Source organism: Monodelphis domestica, chromosome 1 (genome assembly GCF_027887165.1).
Source record: "Monodelphis domestica isolate mMonDom1 chromosome 1, mMonDom1.pri, whole genome shotgun sequence".
Classification (NCBI taxonomy): Eukaryota; Metazoa; Chordata; class Mammalia; order Didelphimorphia; family Didelphidae; genus Monodelphis; species Monodelphis domestica.
Window position 1 is genome coordinate 623,984,944 of NC_077227.1, and position 26,319 is coordinate 624,011,262.

Genomic DNA, 26,319 nt, shown 5'->3' on the forward strand with positions numbered 1-26,319 from the left:
TGTTGGAGGCAGGGACTATGTTTTGGACTTTCTTTTTACCTCCAGGGTTTAACTCAATCCCTGAAGCATAACACAGTATGATTGACAAAATGGAGAATTTTGACTCTTTTTTTTCTACCATCAAAGTTATGAATAGAGCAACTAGGAATTGGTCGTTATTCAAAGCTCAAGAAGTTGGAGATTCAAGAATTCTTCTCTCTTACCCCTACATGCCAAACTTTATCCTCCCCTTCTCCTAATGATCAAATCTCATGTCCTTGTCACATTTCTGAAGTGATGAGGATGATGACCCATTTCCTAAAAGTCAAAGGGTAAAATATCACTTTGAGGTGTCTGTGTGCTTAACATCCTGGAGTTATATTTTAAAGTTTCCAACAGGGATTGAGAGGGTAAACTTATAAATAAATGGGGAGAAGATTCCCTAAGTTTCTGGACCTTCCCTCAGGAGCAGCCCTGTAATTTCAGCAGGCATTGAGCCAGGTGAACAGTTTGAATCAAGTTTTCAAAGTATAATCTAAGCTTAGGCTCACCTCAACCCCATCTTACCTCCAGTGGGTGCCTCAGTGAGAGAGGGGGGAAAGGGAGGATTTTCAACTGGATTAAATGATCTGAATAGCTTACAGGTTTCCAGTGGGGGCTGAGCTAGGGTGGCTGCAGCAGCTGCTCAGAGGGGAGAATAAAGGATTTGCTGGAGCTTTGTGACTCTGTGTGTCTGCTGTGGATTGATCTGAGAGCCTTTTTTATCCTTCTTTTTGGGAAGGGGGGAGGCTTTCTTTTCAAAGTCACATTATCTTTCAACAAAGGCTGACCCAGGACGAGTGGTATCTAGGGAATTGTGCACTTGCTTGAAGAGGTGGGCTGCAGCCTGTTGCAAGGAGTAGGCAGGCAGGACTCAACAGATGGGTCTAGAGCAAAGGAGGGGGTGTGGGTGGGTGAACTCCGGCCTCCCAGGCTTCTCCCACCCCTTCAGCCCCAAATCTTCTCCCAGGTGGCTTGTGCTCATTAGCATGTCAGTATCATTCAGATCCCTTCAGTGAAGGACCCGTATGTGTACTGTTCAGGGCATGTGGAGAGGGTGGCTTCACATAGCTCAGGAAAGGAGAAGGGGTTGGGGAAGATCTCTGCCTCGACTGGAATGTTAGGCAAGTTTTATTTAAGTAGATTCCACCTTTCCAATTGTTTACCACTCTAAGTTTATTCCCCTTTCTCCTTTTATAGAAGAAATGAAGCTAGAATGGGTGACTGCAAGTCCCATCCTCTTTCCCTACGATTTGTACCTAGATTATTACAGAGAAAAGACAATGCATTTTCTTACTCTAAAAGTTAAAACTCCTAATATTAAATTCTATTCGCTTCAACAAGACTACTATATGTAAGGATCTGGGGTAGTGTGGGGGTTGATATTAAATTTGGAAACTTCAAAAGCAAAAGCACTCCTATTTTTTTATTAAGAATCAAACATTCAACAGGGGGGCATATGTAAATCGATAATGTTCCCAATGACTGCCACACATACGGTCTTAATAATTGCTTATTAATTGTCTGAAGTAAATACATCATAGTTTGAAAAGGGAAAGAGGATCCTCCTCCTTCACCTTAGTTCATTCCTGACTCTCAAATAGCATTTTCTGGTCCTCGATGGTTTGTTCCTTCAAAACAAATTCCACCTGAACTCTCTGATGCCCCTTCTCTTTTTAATTCCTGATAGAAAGAAAAGCATATTGTCTTCTGTGTAGTGTATGATTAATTAGATAATGTACGTAAGGGACTTTGTGATCCTAGTAGAGTCAATTACTTGTTATTGTTATTGCTTCCAAAGATCTATAACACTATGAGAGTTCTCACATTGGCAGAAACCCTCATCACCTTAGTAACCAATAACTTGAGCCATAGAACCCAACATTTCCATCACCTGGTGGGCCATCGTTTGATGAACTTTAAATTCGGCCAGGCGGGTGATCCCCAGGTGATGGGCCTTTCCAATTTGTAGGTAGGTAGGAACTGCCACTACCTGACTCAACTTCTGTTGCATCGCCTTCAGAACTCGGGGTGACTTAAATATCACAAGGAGGTGTCCGAGTGGGACTTCAGCCAAGAATTATTAATACTATCGTGAGCCATCAAAGAACTCTAGATTTCCTCTCAAACCTTCCTATGAATATTGACAAGCCTCAGATTTTCACCTGTATCTGATATGCATTCAAAGCATCAGCAGCTCTGTCAAATTACTTGAGTAACTTACTAATTAATTGAAAGTTACAAACAGTAGAAGGCGTGTAATCATTGGGGGAGAATCAATTAAAAAGCATTCATGAAGCACCTCCTACATGCCTAACCTGTACAGAATAACCTACTTGGGGCAGTTAGGTAGGAGTGCTGGCTTTGGAGCCTGGAGGACCTGGTTCAAATCCAGCCTCAGACACTTCCTAGGCAAGTGACCTTGGCAAATTCACTGAATCCTGACCACTTTGCCTCTGCCACTCCGCCTTAGAATAAATGTGCTTATGCATTATATGTATATTTTTTAAATGAAATAGCCCCTTGCCCTTAGGAAGCTCATGCTCTAATGGGCCTTTGCTAGTGACTGTTTTTTTAAGGGGAAACCCCCTCCAAAGTGTGTGGTTAGACAAAGCTCACAGACCAGCCTTGTTACCAAGATCTCAATCACTCCTGTAATCATTCAGAAGAAAAACTAAGTTCTTCAGGCATAACCCACACAACGTTGTACAAGCCAAAGCTCTTTTGTGTCACTAATACATTATCAAAACATTCTATCCTACCTAAGCGCCACAAAATTCTACTGTGTTGCCTTCCTGCTGGTGTTCATCTCCCTAATCTTTCCCCAGGAATTATATCAATATCACCCCCCCAACTTATTTTCCCATAGTTCCAGCTAATGGAGATATTAATAGCTATATTCACAGGCAATAGCTATATTGTTAAATTCCCAGATAGTAGATATATCAACATATTCCCAGCTAATAGATATATTAATAGTTATATTCCATATATATAGTTCCTCCTGAAGGGAAGGAACAGGAAATCAAGGACAAGCACTGAAAATCCTTTCTTTCTCAAAGACATTGGGTAAAAGCAAAAATAGGGATAAGTAAAACTGAATGTGAATGGCAGAGATGGAGATGGGAAGCGGAGAAGTACGGAGAAATAAAATAACTGTAGGTGATCCAGCAGAAAACTTATATTATCCCACTTCAAACTCTAATTATCCCATCTATATGGATGGATGTGAGTAGAAAATGGCTTTAACATTCTCCTCTCCCTCCTTGTTGCCATTCATTTAAGACATTCTTTGTTTCCTTTGGAAAGAGAAGGGAGAATCATAAAGGAGAGGTTGAGGATAAAAAAAGAAAAATTACATAGTCTCAGGTCTCCATAAAAAATCTACTTTAAGTTCTTTACTTTTGCTGACCAGGAAGGTAGCTCTCATTTATAATTGTTCTTATAGAATTAACTGCTCCCCACCCCCACCCCCATATAATTGTTTCACCTGAGGCACTTTCACAAAACCAAGCAACAATGTCATTTGATGATTTTTAGGCCCTTCACCATCCTGGCCACCTCCTTTGCACCCATTCCAGTTTGTCAATACCCTTCTTAAAATGTGGTATCAAAAGCAATCAGAATTCTCTCACGGTGGTCTGACCAGTGTCTAGGACAGCAAGACTTGCTTCTATGAACATAGCTTAGGTTTTCCCTATAAGCCATTTCTTTCTCAGCTTTCTGACCTATATAATCATTAAGGAAAGGAGCCTCTCCAATCACATCTGTGTTTGGGAGGATTTGTTTTTATCTATTTACTTCCTAGATTTTTCATCAGCCAACAAATCCCATCTGAAACTACACTAGAGAATTCTTAATATTGCCTCAACTTTATGAAGGTCAAATGGTTTGAAACAATGATGCTTATAAAGGTCTATGTTTGAGACTAATGTGTGTGATTTTTCTAATGAATATATTGCACCTGTAGTAACACATGATTTATTGAATTTCATTCTTTTAGTGTAGAAGAAAAACAGTGGATTTGGAAATGAGAATTACCTGGGCTTGAATTCTTGCCCTGTTTCTTACTCCTCCTCCTCCTCCTCCTAGTTGCATTTATATAATGGCTTTAAAGCTTGCACAACACTTTGCATGGATTGTACTAGAAACCATTTGAGCTGGTGCAGCAAGTCTTCTAATTCAACTGGTGCTGTTTCCTTATCTGTAAATGAAGGGGTTAGTCTGGAAGCCCTTTAAGGTCTTTCCCAATTAGAAATCCCATCACCCTATTTGTTCTCAGGGCATTAAAACAGCAACAAAAATGCAAATCCCCAATAATTAACTTTCTAACTGAAAAAGTAAACATTAGCACAAGTTATCACATTACCAGGTTTAACCTACTTTGATGTGCTAACAGCCCTTAATGAAGAAGGGAAACTGTCAGTTAAATAAATAAATCATTGGATTGAGAACAGAAATGTCAACAGAGGCACAATCTGATAATTGGTTGATTGTTGCTGGCTCTTAACTCTAAAACACAAATACTGTCACCTTCAGTTTTGTTTCTCTGGTGTCGCTTTTGTATGCATTGTAACTGCCCCCCCCCCTCCACACCCCCATTATCTGCTTCTTCTCTCTTAAATTGCCAATTTACAATCCAAAATGAATCTTTTCTTTTTATTAGGCTCAGTGCAAGGGAAATGAAGAGATACCATGACACTGTAATTGTGTATTGGCTTCTAAATTCTAACTAGCTCTGGAAGTGTAATTTCCAAAGTCTTTTAGGCGATGAAAAGTCTTGCAAGAATTCAGTCACACTTAGTAATTATAGAAAATCACTGGCTATGTTTAGATCAGTCGGCTGTGTCAAAGGACTCATTTGGTGGAAGATGCATGCGGCTCAATAGAATTATCAACTAGTACCTCAATCACAAAGGTACTGTTAATATCCCTGAATTGTCCTTGGACCTTCTATGACTTGTGCATCCATAGATGAGTGTCAGCATCATAAAACGGAAGCAAAACATTTGGAAGGGATTTGGGAAAGGGTATATATCAATTTAGGGAAATAGCGTGATCATGGAGAAAACAATAGACTTCTGGAAACTTGGGTTCCATTCTGCTCTAACTAGCTATGTGACTCAGAATTCAAGTAATTTAACTGGAGTCTCAGTTGCCTTGTCTTTAAAATAGGAACAATAATAATTCATAATCATTATATAATGGAAAGAATGCTAAATCTGGAGTTAGAGAACTTGCCACTTACTACTTAGGCATCCTTCAGCTAGTCATTTAAATTCTCAGCCTCAGTTTCTTCATCTGTAAAATAAGGGGCCTAATTCACTTCTTAGGTTCTTTATAGCTTTTAATTTATAATTCTATGACAAAACGGCAGGGCTGCTGTAAGGAAAGGACACTGTAAACCTTAAAGTACTATGTAAACAAGAATTATCATTGCAAGTCCAAGGTTAAAAGATATGCATTTTTTCACCAAGACTATTTTTTGATAAGACAAACAGATTTCATTTTAGCCTGATGAACTGTTGAGAAATTGAAGCTTTTTTTGTTTTAACCCAAGGACCAAGGGATATCCAAAGTAGAATGATGATTTTATCCCAGAGGCACCTGATCATTACTCACTGGATCCTAGCTTTTTGAGACATTTTCTGCAAAAGTTTTGTCCCACAGGATACAAAAATATGATTCTATGATTCCCCTCCCCCCCAAACATAAAGCTGCCCCAAGCTACATCATAACTCATTGAAATAGAAAGAAAAGCAATCATAAATAACTGAATTCAATACAAGAGCAAAATAACTTTAAAAAAATAGGTTAATGCCAAAGTATTATTGAAAATTCAGAGATCTGGTTTCCAAGGAAAATTAATTCAGTCCCCTTGTGTACATGAAAGGTTTTTTTTGTTTTGTTTTGTTTTGTTTTTTTTAGTACTTAATCTACTAAACTTGTGCTTTAATGTATAAATGTATAAATTTGTGGCCTACTTATGGTTGCCTAGGGAACTATTACTTTGAATGTCTTGATTTTTTATGTTTAATTTCTTGGCCATAGAAATTTTCCTGCTGAATTCTTTGAGATGAGGAAAGGGAGGAGGAGTAGGAAACAAGTGGAACACACCAATCCTACTTTTTCCCATTCTGACCTGCCCACCTAAAGATATCTGCCTCCTTGGGCCAACATGGGAGAATTAAAGATCTGACAGACTTGCCAGGTCTTCTTTTCTGATTCCATAACTGCAACTGTTTTGATTCTTCTGCAAAGACAGAGCTGATCCATGATCTGTATTTTCCTAAAACAAAATGAGGATGTTTCCTCTGTCATCCTGACCTCATCTTCTTTAATCAATTACCATACCTGTGACCCTGGGGGAAAATCACTTAACCTCTGCCTGTTTCCCCATCTGTAAAAAGAGTTATTTATGTTACCTGTCAAATTCAAGGTGATTGTTGGGAAAATCCTTCGTAGATTTTTCTAAAAATAAATTATCACTATCAAAATAAAGGAATTGGATGAGGTTCCTAATCTGTGAACTTTAAAAATATATACACTTGATTTTTTATTTCAATATAATGGATTTCCTTTGTGATCCTTTGGATTTTATTTTATGCATTTAAAGACTTTCTTCTGAGAATGTCCACCCCCAGAGAAAGAACTGACAAATAGAAAGATGATAGACCTAGTTTGTTTATTTAATTAATTATTTATTTAAACTTTTACCTTCTGTCTTAGAATCAATACTGTGTATTGGCTCCAAGGCAGAAGAGTGGAAAGAGCTAGGCAATGGAGGTTAAATGACTTTCCAGGGTCACACAGCTAGGAAGTATCTGAAGCTAAATTTGAACCCAGGACTTCCAGTCTCTAGGCCTGGCTCTCAATGCACTGAGATACCCATCTGCCCCCTAGACATAGTTTATATGTACATTTTTTGAGGGTGAGGGTCAAATGATGCCTTCTCTAGTGCAATGGGGGGATGGAGGGAGGAAGATATCTGGGGATTTTAATGTAACCAACAACAAAATGAATTAATAAAATTCTCCAAAAATTAAAAAAAAAAACTATTCTGAGAAGGTGGTTCATTTGTTATCACCAATCTGGCAAGGGGTCCTGGTCCTTTAACAAAAGGTTCAAAACCCTTAAAGTAGAGGCAATGGGGGAATAGAAGAGCTTCTTCCTTTGCATGAGACTCTCAGGACAGCCAAAGGGATCCTCTATAAGGAGCAGTGGCTCCCCATTCTTCAGCACTGGAGGAACAGAACTCACCTCCTTATTCAAGACAGGAAAGAGGGAACAGCAATTGAGCCACCATACTTTTTTTCTGCTCGTGACCTTTGGTGGTTTAAGAAAAAACAACAACAACAACAACAAAACACAAGTCTTTCTGGGAGGACTTGTTTAAATTTCAATGAAGGGGAGGAAGATATTCCCAAGTGCAATTTCCTCCAACCCATTGCTAGGCTCATCCTTTCTTCCCCTTTCCTTCAGGAGCCCTGGAACACCGCCCAGGAGGGACCCAGTGTCCTCTGGAAATATGAGACTCTCTTAAGGATGTTTCCCCTTTGACACCCGGGCACTGATCGCGGTTGGCCTCCATCAGGTAGCTGCAGCTCTCAGGAATCAATGTTCTGTCATAGGACTGGTCAGAAGAACTCAACTCATTGACTAGAAACCAGTTTGGACTTGCAGCAGAGCCTGCCAGAGGGAGCCCCTGCCAGCCGTGCATGGGCAGCTCTCTGCGAGCCGGTGAGATGTTCTCTTGGGTATTCGGCTGAAAGGCCAACTCTGTGGGTACCACCCTGAGGTGTGGAAGGTGGCAGGCCCAGGCAGGGCATCCTGACATGCTAGAGGGCATGAAATCTGAATCTGGGGTGTGTGTGGAATCTCAATAGAACATGGGTCTTAATAGTGATACAAAGAGATCGCTTTAACCCTAAACTCGGTCAAAATGGGGGGGCGGATCTTGCTCTTTTCTCATGGGGGGGAGGGGGAGAGTGAGGAAGTGTATGTTCTGCTGTTTCCTAGGAAGTCTCTACAATAACAAAACAAAAAGGTATGAGTGAAAAAATGCCTGGTGTCCTTAGCCCAACAGGAGGAGGTGGGAGTAAGGAGCCTGCTTTCTGTGAATATCAGTAAGAAAACTGTAAATGAGATCAGGGAATACAGATGGATACAATTGAGAGTAAAAGCAATTTCTGCACTGTTCAGGGGAGCCTTGCCTTGGTTCTGAGAAACATTGAGAAGTGTTCACTTGGTCAGAGACTATTTACTGAAAACGAACCTGTCTGGAAACAGTCTTGGAAAACAAGGGGCAGTGACTGGGGTCTGGAAGAACTCTCCTTCTCCCAAGAGAATTGGTGAAGTTTCTCCACCTCACCAATGCCAGAGAAGTCGCTGCTAATTGTTTCTAAATTCATTCCTATTTAGTTGTCATCTCTCAAATTCTAAGCTTCAATTTTCTCTCCAGTACTGAATATAATAGGCTAAGATTTGTGTGTGTGTGTGTGTGTGTGTGTGTGTGTGTGTGTGTGTGTGTGTGTATGCATGGAGTGGGAGGGGAAGAGAGAACTGAAACTTTTTTTGGACATTTTGAATTTTACACAAAATGACATAATTCTAAATTAATCCTATTGATCTAACTGCCATACAACAAACTATCACTTTTCTAGGTTTAGGGGCTAAAGATTATTTTCTCTTTTTTCACTAAAAGCTCCATCCACTTATTTCAGGAGTTGAAGCCACCCTGAGAAAGCAAAGGAGAATCAGCTAGGAAGATATCTTGGTGTTTTGTTTTGTTTTGTTTTTTTAAAACCCTTACCTTTCATCTTGGAATCAATACTGTGTATTGGTTCCAAGGCAGAAGAGCAGTGAGGGCTAGGCAGGATTAAGTGACTTGCCCAGGGTCACACGGCTAGGACATGTCTGAGTTCACATATGAACTCAGGATCTTCTGTCTCTAGGCCCAGTTGCCCCCTGATGTCTTGTTTTTAAACCTCCCCAACCCCTCCAAAAAATGACCAAGCTCCTAAACTTCTTGCCTTTGCTGGAAATGAGCCATGACTTACTCCTGACATCGGAACTCCTCCAAAACAAAACAAAACAAAATAACAATTTTATAATTGTTGGGGGCAGGAAAAGAGTATCCCCTTTCAGACTGTCTCCTACTTTCGCAGAGAAATGGAAACGTCACACAATTTCCCTTAAAAGCTGGACAAGCCTTAGAATTGCTATTAATGACCACATTGTGGACAAATAAGTCAAAAATAAAATCCCTCCATTCACCCATGAATCCCAGCAAAACCCTAGAGTGCAGTCCGACCGCTAGTTCTGGATGGGTGGGTCAGACCCTTTCCTTTGGGGCTTCTAGTGACTTGCCATCTGTAGGATTTGCCACCTCCTGAATAGTTTGGAGGCCGCCTACAGGTGCAATACCCGCATTGCTGAAACAAAGCTGCCCGCCCTCCTGGGCAGCGGAGCCTGTCTGGAGAACTGGAAGGGAAAGCCCAGGAAGCGACGTCTAAGAATAGTCTAACCCACTCGCCCTTCCCAGGTCGCCCCCACGATCGCAGCAGAGGGGGAGGGGAGGCACTTGGTCTCCTTTACTTAGGTCTCCACCTCCCCCCACACCCTTGCGCTTCAGGGCTCTTTGGGAGGGAGGGAGCTAGCGAGCAGAGAGAGGCTTTGCAAACTCCTATCCCATTGCTGGGGAAGACGCGGCGACGGCGGAACTGACAGTAGGACCTAGACTCCCACTCCGAAAATCGCAGACGCTCGGTAATGTTTTTTGAAAATTCCAGGCAAAGGGGGCTGCCTGGGTCATCTCCGCCGGCCAGTCGCCCCAGCCTCTCGGCGGACCGCAGGAAGCCCGCGCCGTTGCAAGCTCGGGCTCCGCGGCTCGCTCCGAGGGAGCGCGCGGGGCTAATTGGAGGTCCCTCCTTCTCCTCCTCCTGGGGAGAAGCCGCAATTGACGCATGAAGGGGGGAGGGAGGGAAGAGAAGGAGGAAGCTTTCCAGCTTTGGCCGTGTGAAGCCCCGGCCGACTGTTCTTCCCACCCGCCCGGCGTCACCACGGGGGAAAAACCGAAATTCAAGCCCTTGCCAGTGCCGGGGCTCTAGACACACATGCATCCGTCTCCTCCCTTCTTCCTCTTTTGCTTTACACACCTGAAGGCGCCACGTGCCCCCCCCCCCCCGGCTCATTTTACCCGCCCCTGTAGGCTCGTTCCAAGCTTTGCCCACGCGTGGGATCACATGTCACGCCCCCACCACCACGCGGATCCTAAGGGAAGAAGTTTGCCAAGGCTAAGGGGAGGGACGAACGCGAAGGCATTCACATATACACACTTCTACACACATTCCTAATTAGTCCACTCTCCCTCCCCCTCGGTCCCAATTCCAGCAGTAACCCCTCCCCATCTTTTCCATCAAATCTCACTTGTTTCTTATTTTATCGCCCCACTTAAGTGTGTCTCGCCCCTACAGCACCTCTCCACGCTCTTTCCCCTTCCTTCTGGACCCTACTAAGGATCTTGAGGCGGCTGTAAGCCCCTTGGTCCTTCCTAGCCTGGGAGAAAGGGAGGAGGGGGAGGGGGCGTGCCCAGGAGGTCCCAGGAGAAACACGCCCCCTCATGAATATTAATATTAAGCGCATGCGCCTTCCCCCCGCGGTCGGATAGAATTAGTAAGTCTCTCAGGCTCCTTCACTGTGTGAGCCGGGCTGGAACGCGAGCGTGGTGCAGGCGCGTGTTATTGTGTTACCTGCGAGGAAGCGGTGGCTTTTTTTTCCCCTTCCTTCCCTCCCTCCCTCCCCCCCTTTCCCTGCAGCTGATCTGAAAGGGAATAAAAGGCTGCGAATAATCATAATAATAAAAGAGAGCAGCCAGAGAGGAGGAAGAAGAGGAGGAGGAGGGGGGAGAAAGCAAGAAAAAAAAAGACGAAGAAGAAATCAGAATAATAAAAGGAGGCTGGGCTCTTTTGCATTCAGGACCTGGACGCTATTGAAAAGGCTTTTGAAAAGTGGTGTTGTTTTCCAGTCGTGCATGCTCCAATCGGTGGAGTATTTTAGCCGGGACGCGGCGGCCCCAGCAGCAGCGTTCAGTGTCTCCGCGACCGGCAGCAGAGGTTAAGGGAAGGCGATGCTTTTACCACGGGCAGCCGTCCGGACTGAGTGCTCTTTAAGTCTGATCATCGCTCTGCTATGTTTGCGAGTAAAGGTACGTTGCACTCCCTCTGTCCTATACTAGAATGTTAGGAGTTTGTGTGCATATGTGTGTTGTGGCCTTGATTTTTCCTTGGTGAGCCGGCGTTCTTCCTAGCTTTCTCCCTCCCCCCCCACAACCCCCCCCCACATACACACACACACACTGAGTTAGTCACTTTCTCAAGAGTGGGCAATAAAACTGTTTGCACCTTGGACTTCTGTGATTGCTGCTTGTGCCTCTTCGTTTTCCTCTCACCTACTTCTGTCCTTTCAGGAATACACATACACACATTTTATTTATATATGTATACACCTATACTATGCCTAGATATTTAAACTCTTCTCCCCTTTGGGTGGTTTCTTTTTCAGATGTGGTTCTCCTGCACTGGGGACTTGGCTTGGTTTTGCCTTAGTAGGTCCGGCGGCACTTCTGCTCTGCCCTCCCTCTTGCTCAAGATTTTGTTTCTCAGCTTGTGTTCTGTTAATGCCTTCTTGGTTTGACGTTTGTCTAGCGCTAACAAATCCCTGCCCTTTTAAGTTGTTTTTTTTTTTCCCTCCGTCTCCAGGCTGGGGAAAACAATCTCTTGAATTTCATTTCATAGTTGTTGGTGGATTTTTTTAAAATAGCGTACTCAATTTCTTAACCTTTTTTTTTTTTAACTGGGAAACGTATTTTCACAGTTGTCACAATGAATTTTACTGTTGCATGTCTAGTCAATGGGATGGGGTTTCTATCTCCTCCTTCCCTTCATCCCTCCACCCCCTCCAATTAAAAAATAGCCTAAGATAACTTTTTCGAAACTCTTTTTTCTGGGGGGGACTTAACAGGTGTCCTCCGCATCTGGACAGTTCGAATTGGAGATCTTATCTATGCAAAACCTGAATGGGGAATTGCAGAATGGGAATTGCTGCGATGGCTCCCGAAATCCAGAGGATAGAAAATGCACCAGAGACGAGTGTGATACTTACTTTAAAGTTTGCCTGAAGGAGTATCAGTCCCGGGTCACTGCTGGGGGGCCCTGCAGCTTTGGATCGGGATCTACTCCTGTCATCGGAGGGAATACCTTTAATTTGAAATTAAATCGGAATAGCGAAAGATACCGGATTGTTCTCCCTTTCAGTTTCGCCTGGCCGGTGAGTCCCAAGTTCTTTCTTGCTGTTTGCGTTTCCCTAGCGAGCGGCATTTAAAGGTCTCTGTCCCTGAGCGTGTGTTCTCTTTAAACTCCCCTTTGGGAAGTGGGGGTGGTGAAATCTTTGCTGAAAGATTCGCGGAAATCCCCACGGGAGTTATGGAAAGCTCCAAATCCCCGCAGAACGCGGCGGCGAGCAGGAGCGGGCTGCTGGCCAGGGCTTTTGGAAGGTAGATTTATAACCGTGCAACTGTCTTGCTTGTTTCCTGAGTGTGCAAACTTGGCTGGTTTGCACTGTGATCTTATGAGCACGATGAAAAAATCTCCTGCATCAGGTGTGCAGAAGGGATCACTTTAAAATGTGCACTTAGAGAGCCTGCTGGAATTAGGTCTCGGTGGCGCGCTCTATCTAACTCCTTTCTCTCTCCCCTCCCGCACCCCGCCCCTGAGGAAATAAGAGGTCAGGAGTTCATTATAAATGTGTCGTGTTTAAAAAAAAAATTAAATCTAGTGTACCAGAGGAGGGAAAATGCAGTTATCGCATGTGAACGCCATCCAAATTGGCACCCTCCCCTTTTCCGTGAGCGGGTGGGGTGTGTCCTCATTGGAGGAGAGGCGGGTAGGAGAAGGCTGTAGAGAGGTAGCCTGTTTCCCGCTTCTCTAGAGGGAGACTTCCCTGCAAGGACCAAGTTGTCAACGCTCGGCTTGGGGCTCGAGGATCGTCGTCACCCCGTTTAAGTTACTTTGCAGCTGCCAGTGGTGGGGAGACCCGTGGGAATCGGAAAGGCTTTTTGTTTGCTTTGGGAGGGGGTAGGAAGGGTGTGCATTTTTCCCACCCTCGTCCCGTGCCCCTTTCTCTCCTCTCTCCGCGGTGTGGCTTCGTTTTCAGCGGTTCCCTGGCTCCTTGGAACAGCTGTGTTTTGCAAACTTCCCTGCTAAGTGCAGACCGCAGAGAGGAGGAGGTGGAGTCTGGAACCATGTGCTCTGGGAGGCACTGCGAGGAACCGCCAAGAGAGCCTCCGCCTTCTTCCATACCCAGGAGACTCGGCTCCCGGGGAAGTGACCCGGCCTAGTAAGAGTCTGCAGCCCCGAACCAATTTTTATTTCTATTTTGAGGGTGGGGAGGGGAGGCTTGCCCATTACCCCCTTTTTAAATAAAGGCCTCTCCGGGGGACTTGCGTACTGCCCACTAATATTGGGGCGTCCTGTCCAGTGCAAAAGTGCATAATTAGATGGCCGTCCTTTGCAGCTTTCCCCCGCCCCGTAAAGGAATCTATAATCGAGGTGGACCCTCGTACAATAGCCAGACTCGGAGAAAATTAGTGGGATGCATCCTCTCTCGGGGGCATGCCGAAATCTCCAGAAACTGCCGTGAGATGAGGAACTTTGGATTTTAAGAGGAAGGATGGGGGGAGTTACTGCTGTCCAGGGGCAGGGACGGACCTGCCGGGCACCAATGGAAGGGCTGCAAAGCCGTGGGTCTGCCCTACGAAAGGGTGGGTGGATTCCGTTCCTGGGAAGAATGCATTCAGCCATGTGCTCTCGAATCCGTGCCCTCTGCTGCCGCCTACCTGTGGTCTCCAAGAGTCGCAGGCTGTGATTTCTCTCCGCTCCCCGAACCCTGGAGAGGGTGGTGTACTTCCGCCTCTGTAGAGTGCTGGGACAGGAATCAAGTCCGCATTTTCGGGAGGTACCGTGACAAAGGGTAGCTAACAAGAGTGTTCTCTGTTGGGACCCTCGTGGGCCTCCCTCACCGGGGTGTGTGCTTGAAAGGAGATAAAACTTATCAAATCTGCCATCCAAGGGAGAAAGACTTCTCTAAAAACCTGTGGCATTTGAAGTTCTGCCAAAGTCCGCAGGGCAGCCCCTGCCCTGGGATCCGGCATTTTGGAAGGGCAGCTTCTGCTAGAGGGCCTCCTATTTTCCCCCACTTTCAAAAAGAAAAGTCTCTGAGCAGCACTTGAACCGAACACTCATTTTCCAAACTCGGGAGTTTAGAGTGGCTTTGCCTGCTAAGAGAACCTTCTTTAGACCTTGGCGGGTCACTAGCCGCCCTTGAACCTGGCCTGGGTTGGATGGGAGGGCTCCGAGGCCTCTTCCCCCTTCCCCATCCTGAAGTGGGGCGAAAGTCATGTGAGGTTGGTTTGAGATGGTGGAGAGGGCTTTATGGTTGATGAGGAGAACCTAACTTCATTGTATAGCTTATTTATCAAAATTTGGGAATAGTAAACTAGCCCTTCTTGATAGAAATGGGAGGACTAGACATCAGACATGGCAGGGGTGTAGGATGTGATTCATGATGTAAAATATGTGATATAAAAATGATTCATTTTTTAACAGGACATTTGTTGTTGTTCCAAGACAATAAGGGTTACGGTTACCTGCTATCATAAATATCTTGACAGACTTTAAGTTTCATGTTTAATAACCTTGTTTGATGTTGGAAGTGGGAAATTTGAGGCTTATTTTTCCTTCAGCATAACTTGAAAGTGTAAAGTTTGGTAGTTTCCCTTAAAATCTCCAAGGGTGGTTAGCAAGATGTTTATATTCGTGTTGAAACAAAAGGTGCTTAATCATTCACCTAACCTGGTAATTAAATAATCATAAAATAGACTTTGGATTTGAAGGATGGCCTTGAAAATCTGGGCTAGGGGGAACATGGTCAGGGTATGAAATGCAAACTTTGAAGTTCCAAGAAGTCTGACTTAGTTGTTCTTCCAGCCCAATAAGTTCTGCAAGTGCAGGCATTGCACTCAGATAATGACCTTGATCAAACAAGGGTTTTCTAATGCTGGAGAGGAAGAGGTGGAAGTGATTTAGGAAGATATGAAATACAAAACACATTCCAATGTTAATATATTAAGCCCACTAAAAGTTTGCCTGCCTGCCTGCCTGCCTACCATCAGTATTTTGTTACATTTACTTGGCTTGGATGACCCTGACCCCATTTCATAGTTTTATTATTTTTTAAGGCATTAGCTTTATGCCCTTATTGTAAACTTTTTTTTTTGAGAAATAGGCTTATGATTTTGGAAAAGGGAGACTGTATCTTCCAATAATGCCCTTTATTCAAACAAGAAGATGAGGAATTATTTTGTAACCAATCAACCTTATTAAAGTGCCCCCCCCCCTTCCCCAATGATGCTGGTCCCCAGTTAGTGACTGCTTATTTAGAAAATCTATTGGAAAGGCAGTAGGATGCACTGGAACAGATGGCTAATGTGGAATTAGAAGACTGATTCTGTTTCAAATATTAGCACTGCCATTTGTAACCTTTCTAACTTTAAAATTTAGGGGATGGGCTAGACTAGATGGCCTTTCAAGATGCTGTGATCCTATAATTCCCTCTACAGGTCCTAAAAACTTATTTTAGGTCTCTAGAAAAGTAACAAGTTAAATTGTATTGATGAAAAACATTCAGTTATAAGGCTAAGCTTTCTTGGCCCAAGGAAGAGATCAACATAAAAACTTTAGAATTGTTTTTAATTTAAGTTTTCCCACAGGTACAGTTAAGTCTCTCTTGCCTGACCAAACACCTTAGTGGATAGTGATAACATTGACCCAGTATTTAAAACAATTGCAAATATCAACTTAATAGTAAAGCATAAATCATTTGAAATATGAGCTATGTGTACCAATGAGGCTGCCAACTCTGACCTGCTTTTTGCTTATTTGGTGAATGACCCAACTACTACCCTCTGGAGACCTTTAGGTAGAAATGTACACTGCCAAAATTTTAATCTTAAAGTAATTTTACCCCCTTTCCACACCTTGATTTATTCCCCAGATGTTCTGTCTGTACCTTGTATGCACATAACCTGAAGTTTCTGTAGCATTCCTTTTGGATTTCAGCTCACATCTCCCAGAAACAGGTCAAGTGTTTCCTGGGGATGTATTCAAATTAATACAATGCATACAAACATGGGGCATGTGCTTGCTCCTGGCAAGATACTTTACATACATAGAGATGTAAAACATACTTTGCCCAAACAAGCTACCTTTAAAAACACAAGTGGGAACAAGTAGGGTGGTTGTTGTTTTTCCCCCCTTTGAAAACAGCCATAGGCTTCAGGGAAATAATGAAAAAGAAAGTCACTGATCACCCTACCTGCTGAAGTGGCTTGAACTAAGGTGTCTGGAGAAGGAGTTACCAAATTCATTCATTTTTAAGGCAATTGCATTTACTCTGTTTCTTCTCTTGCTAGCTCAGGTGCAGCTTTCCCTGTTCACTCTTTTCCTTCCTGTAGGTCTGTTGCCCTGTTTCCTAGCAACTTATTCAAACCTCCAATCAATTAAATGAATTTACAACCCACCAACCACACAGGCAGTATTCACCAGGGAATTAAAAAAAAATTCTACAAAATGAAGTGTGCAAAGAATATGTATTTAAAGGACCAACCAGTGATTGCTACTTAAATGCACAAACTACTGAAAGTTCAGATTAACTAGAAGCACTTAAATGTATCCAGTACTGGAAAGCTTTATACCCAATGGTAATGGTAATGTCTTTAAGACTTTCCCCAACAGAAGGGCAAAGGGAAAGAGTTTAGCATGGGAAAAAAGTTATCAAAAAAGTAGCCAAGGCAACAAGGGTTTACACACACACACACACACACACACACACACACACACACACACCCTTTTGATTCTAAAGCAGGAATGCAAACAGAGGGCTGAGAAAAGGATGCATGGGCAATGATGGTGCAGGACATTTATTGGACAATCATGGTATGTCTAGAATTTGGTTATATTTAAGCTTTAAAGATTAGTCTCAATTTGGGAGAAAGTATAACTAATCTAATGATCCGCTTAATCCCCTGGATGTGCATAAAATCAATTTGGGAAGATTTAGTTTTGTGAATGAATTGCCCTTGTTAGGAATCTTAGTACCTTATTTGACTCTACCAGGTTGTCTCAGCTTCCCAATATATGGAATGACATTCCTTGGAAATATGGGTTGAGCTCATTAATTAAATATGGCCCATAAATAGGACTAACATCAGTTTTCTGGAGTTGCGCAGAATACCAATTGAATGCCTCTAGAAGGACAGTTAGGTGATCCTTGGCCTCTCTGGAGGAAGGACACATGATTATGGAAAAGTCAGGATTTAGAAATAATGCACCTGGGCCTTGAGTGAGGGCCCAGAGAAGCCTTGTTGTGGCCTGGCCTCTGGTGTCCAGTTACTGGTGGCCTCTGAAGCCCTGTGGCCCTTGTTTTTACAATGTAAATGACATTCATTACTGGTATGATGGAGAGAAGAAATTTTAAAATGTGGCTAGAAGTGGTTAAAGTGGTCTGTAAATAGTCAAACATTCCGAGTCCTCTACCAGCTCAACCCAGTTTTTATGCACTTTTGGTAAATAAGTAGAAGGGCTTCTTGTCCAGGCTTGCTCCGTGTGAACCTGAGTGTTGTGCTTGGCTAGCTTCTAGGTATTCTATCTATTAACCTTGCCACCCTTTTGTAACTGGTGCATTTAATTATCAGTGGGATGCTTTTGAAACAGGTAGGGGTAATGATAGGAATAAGTATAGCCATTTTTTAGGAGCCTATAAGAAAGGATGGCTTCTGGGGGTCTGCTGTGGTACGGTTTCGTGGGAAAATAACTTTGTCACCAGATAAAGTTCTAATGAGACGTCCGGCACACCACAGCTGAAATCACTTCTCTACCACCAAAGTCTATTTAAAATTGGAGATGTATGCTATAGGTTAAAATAAGGGGGGGTGGGGGGTGGAATGGATTTGAAATCTTTGAGGCATTGTTGGGTTAATGCATGCTAGGCCACCCAGACCGAAGCAATGCTGGCTAATATTAACCAAGAACAATAGCTTGGTCGTATTGACTGCAGGGAGGATTACAGAACATAATGGGGCCCATCCAAAAATAATGCTAATACAGGACAAGCAACAGGAAGCTGCAGTAGACTCAGCAGAGCCCAGCTCCCAGACAAACTGTGGACTGACTTCACACAATGGCAGCTCCAACCCATTAGGTATTCACAGGATGCTCATTATTCTAACAGGCTTGCTAGATCAGAGCCTGGCCTGGTTTTATTGGCTACAGCAAGCCCGCAGTATCGGGACATTTCGTGTTCATCATTTTGGCAAGGGGTGGGAGTGGGGGGCAGCTGCCTTGAAGTTCTTGACTACAGCTTTGTTTTGTCTGGGGCTGCTGAGAGGAAATGGCTCCTAACAGCACTTAATATAATTCCTTTTTTTTTTTTTTGGTGGCACCCCCCCCCCCCTTCCCCCAGTGTCAATGAGGTGATTACCTCTATCAGTGCCAAGAAAATGTAACTTTGTGACATCTAAATATTCCTTGTCCATAGTCCCATGTCCAGCATCCAGGAGCGTGCAGGGGCTGGACCAGAGAAGAGTGACTTAGTGGGCCTTCCTGGGGAAGGGTCCAGCTGGCCTTTGCTCTAAGCCCTTTTTGTTCCTGTGTCTCATGAAGGAAGGAGGGGGGAATTCCCTCCATCGGAGCTCTAGCTCCTCTCTCTTCACCTAGTAGGTGTCTAACCCATGTGCCACCCCCCCCATTCCTGCTACATTCTGCAAGAGGTGATAATCATTCACTTTGCAAACCTATTCAGAATACTGTAAAGGACCCCAGCGTTGCCCTCAGGCTATTGTTCCTGGATAATGGGGGGGGGGCACTCAGTAACCTTTGGTTGAATTTGGAGGGAAGGGAGAGGGAAATCCTTGTAAGACAGAACCACAATTGAATATTTTAAAGTTCTGCACTGGCCCATTTTGGCTGGGGGGGTGGGGGGATGGGGCCTTCCAAGAGGGGAAAACTCCAATTGTTTAGAAAACTTCTCTTGGCTGATGATCCTGCAAATAGTTACTGTGCTTTGAGGAGGGGGGGCTGTTCTAAAATTCCTGAATTTTATGAGAATGACCCCTCTAACTGTTGGACTTGGTATTCAGCTGCAAGTAGTGCTCTTTTGATAGCTTTAAAGAGAGGTATTTAAGGGTAGGGTGGCTTCTCCCCCTTTTCCCCCTGGGTATTCATTAAACCTCTATGGTTTGAACATTTACATACTACTTGTTGGATGTTTCTTTTAAAATCTGCCTTGGTCTCTTAGAATCTCAGCTTTCTGGTCCAGATCAGATTTACAGTGGCTAATTGGGTGTGACTTTATCATAGTTCACTGCTGATTTGTGGCCCAGGACCTTGCTTTGATGGAATAAGGTAGTTGATCTGGAATTTTTGTGTCCAAATGTATATTTGGGGATGGGCAAAGGTCAGGGGTGGGCATGGGAAAAATCAAACTTCCTTGGCCTGAGCTGTCATTCCTAAGATATCTTAGTTGTTGATCTATAGGGGGGGGGGGGGGGCGGCAGTTCCCATACCCCATGAAGTGCATAGGTTACTCAAAACTTGCTTTATACCTGAATAGCTGGGATGGACCTTGGGAGAAAAACATACCTTTCCAGCAGACACATTTCTCTGATGGGAGTAATCTGAGATGGTGATTTTGTTCTGTCTTAATATGTGTGTGTGATCAGTCCAGCAAATAGTTGTCAAATGCCTACTATGTGCCAGGCATGGTGCTCAAAGATGGAGCCCTAAAAATTATCCCCTTCCTTGGGGAGGGGGGAAACATTTTCACAGAAAGTCATGGTGAATACATTCAGGTGATGTGGAAAGGGGAGAGCACCAAGCCCTGGAGAGAGAGGGAGAAGGAGACACCTAGGCTAAGAGGTGACCTGAGAAGGGAGCCAGGACTTCTGGGCTCCACAGCTGCAGGGATGGGGGCAGCCGCTGCCTGGCACATAGATATGGGTTAGGAATAGTGTGCTTGAGAAGCCAGAAATGGCTGGAGGGCAGCATTCATGAGTGAAGTGGAATGAAATGAAATCAGTCTAGAAAGATAAGTTGGAGACAGATGGTGAGGGATGTTAAAAATACCAAACAAAAGTTGGGGTTTTATTCCATGGAACAGTAGGGAGTCAGACCTGCTAGAGTAGGAGAGTGGCCTGGGTAGCCCTATGCTCTGGGAATAGCCATTTGGAAGGATTGTGGAGAGGGTAAAGATGGAGGAATGGATGGCCTGTCCTCTGGAGGAAGAGTGGAAGGAAGAGTGGGGTCATAAAACAAAGGAACCCAGCACCCCTTCTTTCAGATTCTGGGATTCCTCAAAGGCCCAAATTTAACTGTAATCATTAAATGTCAGTAAGATAAGAATAGGATAAAAGTAGTGAAAATAAAGGCAGAAAAAATAGATAGATACACACATATTCATATACACAGAGTATAGTCACACAGATACAAAATTTAGCCATTTGCTTGAAAAATTCTCCAGTCTGGTATTTGGGGATGTTCACCACAAAGATTTTTTTTGCCCTTCCTTTCCCTCAGGGTGAGGAGGTGTTGGTAAACAACTCTTGAGAACTCACTCCTTTAACTCGGAAAAGCTTGGGAGACTAAAGTACTTGATCTTCCAAGGACTTATGCAAGACCTGAAGGAAAACAGCTTTGAATATTAATGGCTGCAAAGAGAACCACTGCCTCTATGAATTCCTATCTATTTTTTTGGCTTAAAATTTTCTTTTGCTGAGGATCTAATTTTTAAAGCTTGTGCAAGGCTGTCAAAACTTTTAGTATCATTGCCTTTAATCAGAGGATTAATTACATCCACATTGTTGATGAGAAGGTGAAGGGCACAGGTAGCAAGCCACACTGCCAGCAAATGGAGGACTTAATTACAGCACAAGCCAATGTGGTGCCTTCATTTTATTTTTCAGACTTGGACCTTTTCCTTAGTTGACTTTCGAAATAGCAGATTGTTACTGCTCTGTGAAAAGAGTCCTGTGATCTGTAGGAAATCCCAAGAAATTTTAAGAGGCTTTAAATAAGGTGTAACTTTCACTAATAAAATATTAACAACAACAACAAATAGTCTTGACTGATAGCCACAACACAAGAGGTGAGGCCATGTCTCAGCTTGCCCTGCTTTGCTTACTTTTCTAAGCATTTTCCCACAGTTATCAGTGAAGGAAATGGAATCCCAGTCAGCTTTGAATATGAAACATATTTAGGCCATATTCCAAGGCAATGCCTATCACTAAATAGATTTCCATTCAAAAGACTACATGCTGTGTCATGTCGTGAGAAATAAGGCCTACTTTAAGTCTTGAAGTTAGCTTTCTGCCTACGCCTTACAGGTGTTTACTTTTCCTACTTAAATCATTGTTTGTTTCTAGTAACATAATATTTAATTGATATATTCCAGTATCACAAACGGTTGATATCTAACTAGGGCAGAGCAAGTATGTGTTAAGTAAATAAGCAAGTATCTATGATTCAGAGAATTTAAAATTCTTCTCCCCTTCATCCCTCCAAATACACACACACACACTTCCCTGGTACCAAAATAGAAGAAAGTTTATTTAAGCCTGGAGTTTTGTGACTGGCTTTATAGTGGAATCACAAGTGAAGATTTAACCAGGTTGAAGTAAAGGTGGGAATTTGCTAATGAACTGATAAAATCTTTCCTTTCTTTTCTCTCTCTCTCTCTCTCTCTCTCTCTCTCTCTCTCTCTCTCTCTCTCTCTCTCTCTCTCTCTCTCTCTCTCTCTCTCTCTCTCTCTCTCTCTCTCTCTCTCTCTCTCTCTCTCTCTTTCTCTCTCTCTCTCTCTTCCCCCCCCCCCAGAGATAAAAGGTACGTTCCATATAATAGTTGGCACATTGCCAGTTTCCAAGGAGTCTGTCTAGTTGGTGGATGCTCACAATTATTATTAGAATGTTAGATTCCATTGACAGATAGTTTCATCTATTAATGTGACCCATAAGTTTACCGTTTTCTCCTGGGTTTTTCCCTCGTATTCACCTCCCCCTCTCTACCACACCCCCCCCCCCCCCTTGCCATTGCAGGCTTTGTTTCACAAAGTCTCTCTTTTCCACCAACCCCTCCCCTCTTAGTTCCAAGATTCATCAGTTCTTTCCTTTAGTTACTTGATACTTGTGGGAGCAGTGATGGTCTAGCACAGACACAGCTTTCAAAGGGGTGCTGAAAAGGAAAAAAGGTCTCTAGAGATTGCCCAGTCAGGGTTCAGTGTGTAATCTTAGCAATGCCCCTTACTTTTCACTGTGTGCGGATTTTTTTCCCCCTCTCTGGGCAAATACCTGGTTAACTTAGAATAAATTCATTGTCTGCTTTTCTTATGTGCTATGGTTAGAGCCCAGCACATTTGGGAAAACTATATTCCAAGTGTCAGTCTATAGCAAGGTGGCATTTCCTGATTAAGCCCAGGAGATGCATTAGTGATGACAATAATAAGCTCAGGAAGGTGAAAGGTCCTGTTTATCAGGCTGGATAAGGTAGCTTAAGGGGTTAGGAGAGTTTGTCTTTGGGAAAAATCTGTTGCTTAGTTTAAATTTAAAACAGACACAATCCAAACTGATTATGAATGCCATTTTTTTTTCAGGTGAGCTTTCTCCTTATAATTGGCATTTGTGGGAAAGAGGCAGGATTATATGAAACTTGGTCAATCTTCCTCCCCCCTACCCCCCTTTCCCATTGGAGTCACTACATTGATTCTTTTGTCTGTTTTACAGAGATCCTACACTCTCCTCGTGGAAGCTTGGGATTACAGCAATGACACCAATAGTAAGTATTACATGTTCTATAAACCTCTCACCAAGATCACCTGCAGAAATCCACAGAATCCACTTTCAGACCAAAAGTGCCATTCCCAATCTTCCCTCAGATGCACTCTCTCTGGCTAACCTGTTCCCCTGCCTTTACTCCTATTTCTCCTGTCCTGAGCTTGGATGACACTGTAGCAACTGTAGCAGGGGGGTGGGGGGATTCTTTTAACTTTTTTAAAAGATCACATTAATGAAAAATTGGTCATATATCACTTTTCATGAAATTATTACTTGGACCTATAAAGTATGATAAACCTACTTACCCTTTACCCTAGTATCTGAAAGATATTTCACTAACTGTTTTCAGCTTGATCTTGAAAAATTTCTTCTGTCCTTAGAAAGGGTAGTCTTCAAAAGGAGAACTAGGTTTTAAAACACCAAGTAAATTAGTAATTTCAGAGTTATCTCAGTGTACAGCAAGATCCCTTGAGGATGGCAAAGATCTTAAGTGACATTTCCACAGACTCTCCATTCCTTTATTCTTTGAAAGAGTTCCTAATTATCCCTCCCTCTCTACATAAGGCCTTGATCAATACAAAAGCTCTCCTCAAAGCAGGTAAAGTTTTCATGTTTTTGGCCAAAAATGATAGTACTTTACAATTACAGCAGCATCCTCTGTCTAATTGTATTTAAATACTGCTTTCATTCTTGAATGACTACTTACACAGTGAAAATCTCCCAGCTAAGTGAAACTTTTAAGAAAGTATATCTTATATAGTCAGAATAGAGCTCTTGGTGCACTATTGCATTTCCTGGCAAATCCTATAACAACTCTGAGACTTATCTGTAAAATGGGGATAATAATTTTTGTAAATCCTGCCTGTCAAGTAAGACACTGTATTCTAATTGCCTTGATAACCTTAAAGTGCTACATAAATATAGTTTTGTGTTTTCTTATTCCTATGAATCCTCAAGTATCTACTTCTTGTTTTGAATGCCTCCCAGACCTATGTTATCCCTAGCACCCCCTTCAGTCTTTTCCCTTTGCTTTGCTGCCTTCTTTTCTGAGGAAAATCTGCTAGGGATGAGGAAATTCAGCGTTGCTCTCTCTACCTACATTCTGGGATGATATTGGGACCTTGTTATAGAGAACCCAATGTTAACTGCTGAAAGAGTAATAACATGTATTGTGCCAAAATTCTCACAGGATAGTTACTGCTCATCTTGTCTGGATAACTTCAGAGAAAATCATTTATGCAAAGTTACCAGCTTTTACTTTACTTCTGTCAAATAAAGAAAGTATATGAGAAAGTATTCTCTCTCTTCCTCACTCTCCCCTCCCCCCCCCTCTCCTCTCTCTCTTTGTCTCTGTCTGTTTCTCTGTTTCACCCCCCCCCCCCCCCACACACACACACACACACTTTATCTCTCCTCCTTTCTCTCTGCCCTCCCTGTCTTCTTCTCCCCATTTCTCACACACATATACATTTGGGCTGTTCCCCTCTCAGATGTTATACTTACAGGTAGGACTGTGGAAAGACTGAAGGAGAAAACCAGGGAGAACATGTCTTATTTAATTCTGGCAATTTTTTTTTTCTTGTACCTATTGCCAAATAGCTAATACCAGTGTGACCCATATGTACCTGTCCGTTTAGCTCATTTTCTCCCTCAGTCATTGGAGCCAAGTTTAACAATATTACATTGACCTATTTTATAAAAGCCCACCCTCTCCATTTTTACCCTGGATCTCTCATTTCATTGACACAGGAAATTCTGCAAGAATAAATTCTCCTTTACTGATATGCATTGATCCCTATTCTTTAACTGATAGCTTTCAAGAGATCCTGGGGCACTGCGTAGTTTATTGATTTGTCCTGGGTTGCAAAGGCAGGATTTTAACTCTGGTCTTCTGATATTAAGACCTGTTCTTTCTCCCTTTTTTTACTCTGTATCTCACCTAATCATTATGACTATTTTTTAAAAATTCTAATTAAAATCTCTTGGCATATATGCTTATCTTTCACCCTCCTAAATTTTTTGAAACCATTAATATGTTATATATAAGAGGTGGCATTTATATTGCAACTTAAAGTCTATAAAGTTCTATACCCTTGTTCTTAAATTTTTTCATAATAATCCTTTAGTAGCTACTTCCTAAGCATTCTTATTCCCATTTTCCAGAAGAGAACAGTGAGGCTCGGACAATATCTTACTCATTACCCAGTGTCAGAGGCAAGTACTGAACTTGAGGTTTTCTTTGACTCCCAAATCCAGAATCTCTCCATAATATACCATTGCCTCACAATATATTCCAGACCTAGGCACCAGGGACAGAGAAAGACCATTATACTCTTTATGATGTGGTCACAGATCTACAGGTTTTATACCTTTTTTCTTGGGAGATCATCTACCAAACAGGTCAGATAGGGCAGTGCATGGATGGCTATGGCATCTAGTAATAAGGTAGTCATTTTTTTTAAGCAAGCAAGTTCCTGCTATTTGTTAAGCACTGTGCTAAACACTTTAGAAGTAGTATGTCTTTTGATCTTGATAACTGTTTAAAGATATAACAATTATACCCATTTTATAGTTGAGGAAACTGAGGCAGACAGAAGATAAAGTGATTTGCTCTGGGTCACACAGCTACTAATTGTCTGAGGCTGCATTTGAACTTGGGTCATCTACATGCCTCAATGATCTGCATTGAAGTCAGAAATATATAATTCTGCATGTCCCAAATTTTGACAAGTTACTTAACTCACCATGATTGATTTTGCATTCCCAGCCTTGAGATATTTTGTTAAGGGCCCCCCAAAGTAAGGGGATATGAGGATAAGAGGAAAATACTGCTTTAAGACTTGTAGTAAGAAAAGACAAGTTGCTATTATTTTCTACCTGTTGAGTGTTTGTAATTCAAACTCTGCTCTTCCACCCTGGAGAGAGGGAGGTTAGGTTCTTTTTGTTTGTTTGTTTTGTCTTTAATTTTTTAAATTACTGTCATTGTGATAGATTATCTGGATTGAGTTAGCTACCTTCAGAGCTTCTGTGTCTATGCCTCTAAATGAACAAGGGCTACAATATTAAAATAATTATTCTGGAGCAATGGGTACTGCCAGCCCCTGGTCTGGGAAGAGCATGTCACTCCAAGAGGCTGGTCCAGGGGAAATTGAGTGTTTACATGAACTCCTTTTAGAGAGCAAGTTCTGAGGCTGGTTTCTTGTCATCAATCCCATTACAGTGTTTTTATTAGATTACAAGACTGCTTTGTATAAAGTTCCACGTTTTTATTTCAGGGAGGGTAAATGGTTTCAGTTCCATTGTAATTCTTAATAAATATGCAAATGTAGAACCCAAGACAGGAGATTTTTCTTCAAAGCTCAGCC

The 26,319-nt window shown here is 42.7% G+C and overlaps 1 protein-coding gene across 3 annotated transcripts in view; it reads left to right on the plus strand.

Moving 5' to 3' along the window:
- Window positions 1–10,682: 10,682 nt before the first annotated feature.
- JAG1 (jagged canonical Notch ligand 1) overlaps window positions 10,683–26,319 on the plus strand; it is a 39,346-nt gene continuing 23,709 nt past the window's right edge. The window contains exons 1-3 of one of the 3 annotated variants that reach the window (XM_016427768.2): window positions 10,683–11,224; window positions 12,040–12,345; window positions 22,904–22,955. In XM_016427768.2, the coding sequence (XP_016283254.1) occupies window positions 11,147–11,224; window positions 12,040–12,345; window positions 22,904–22,955 (436 nt within the window). In that variant the 5' untranslated portion in view covers window positions 10,683–11,146. Of the gene's footprint in view, window positions 11,225–12,039; window positions 12,346–12,908; window positions 13,414–13,517; window positions 14,032–22,903; window positions 22,956–26,319 lie in introns of those variants that run through there. The other 2 variants (XM_007476685.3, XM_056813885.1) reach the window with 2 other exon arrangements.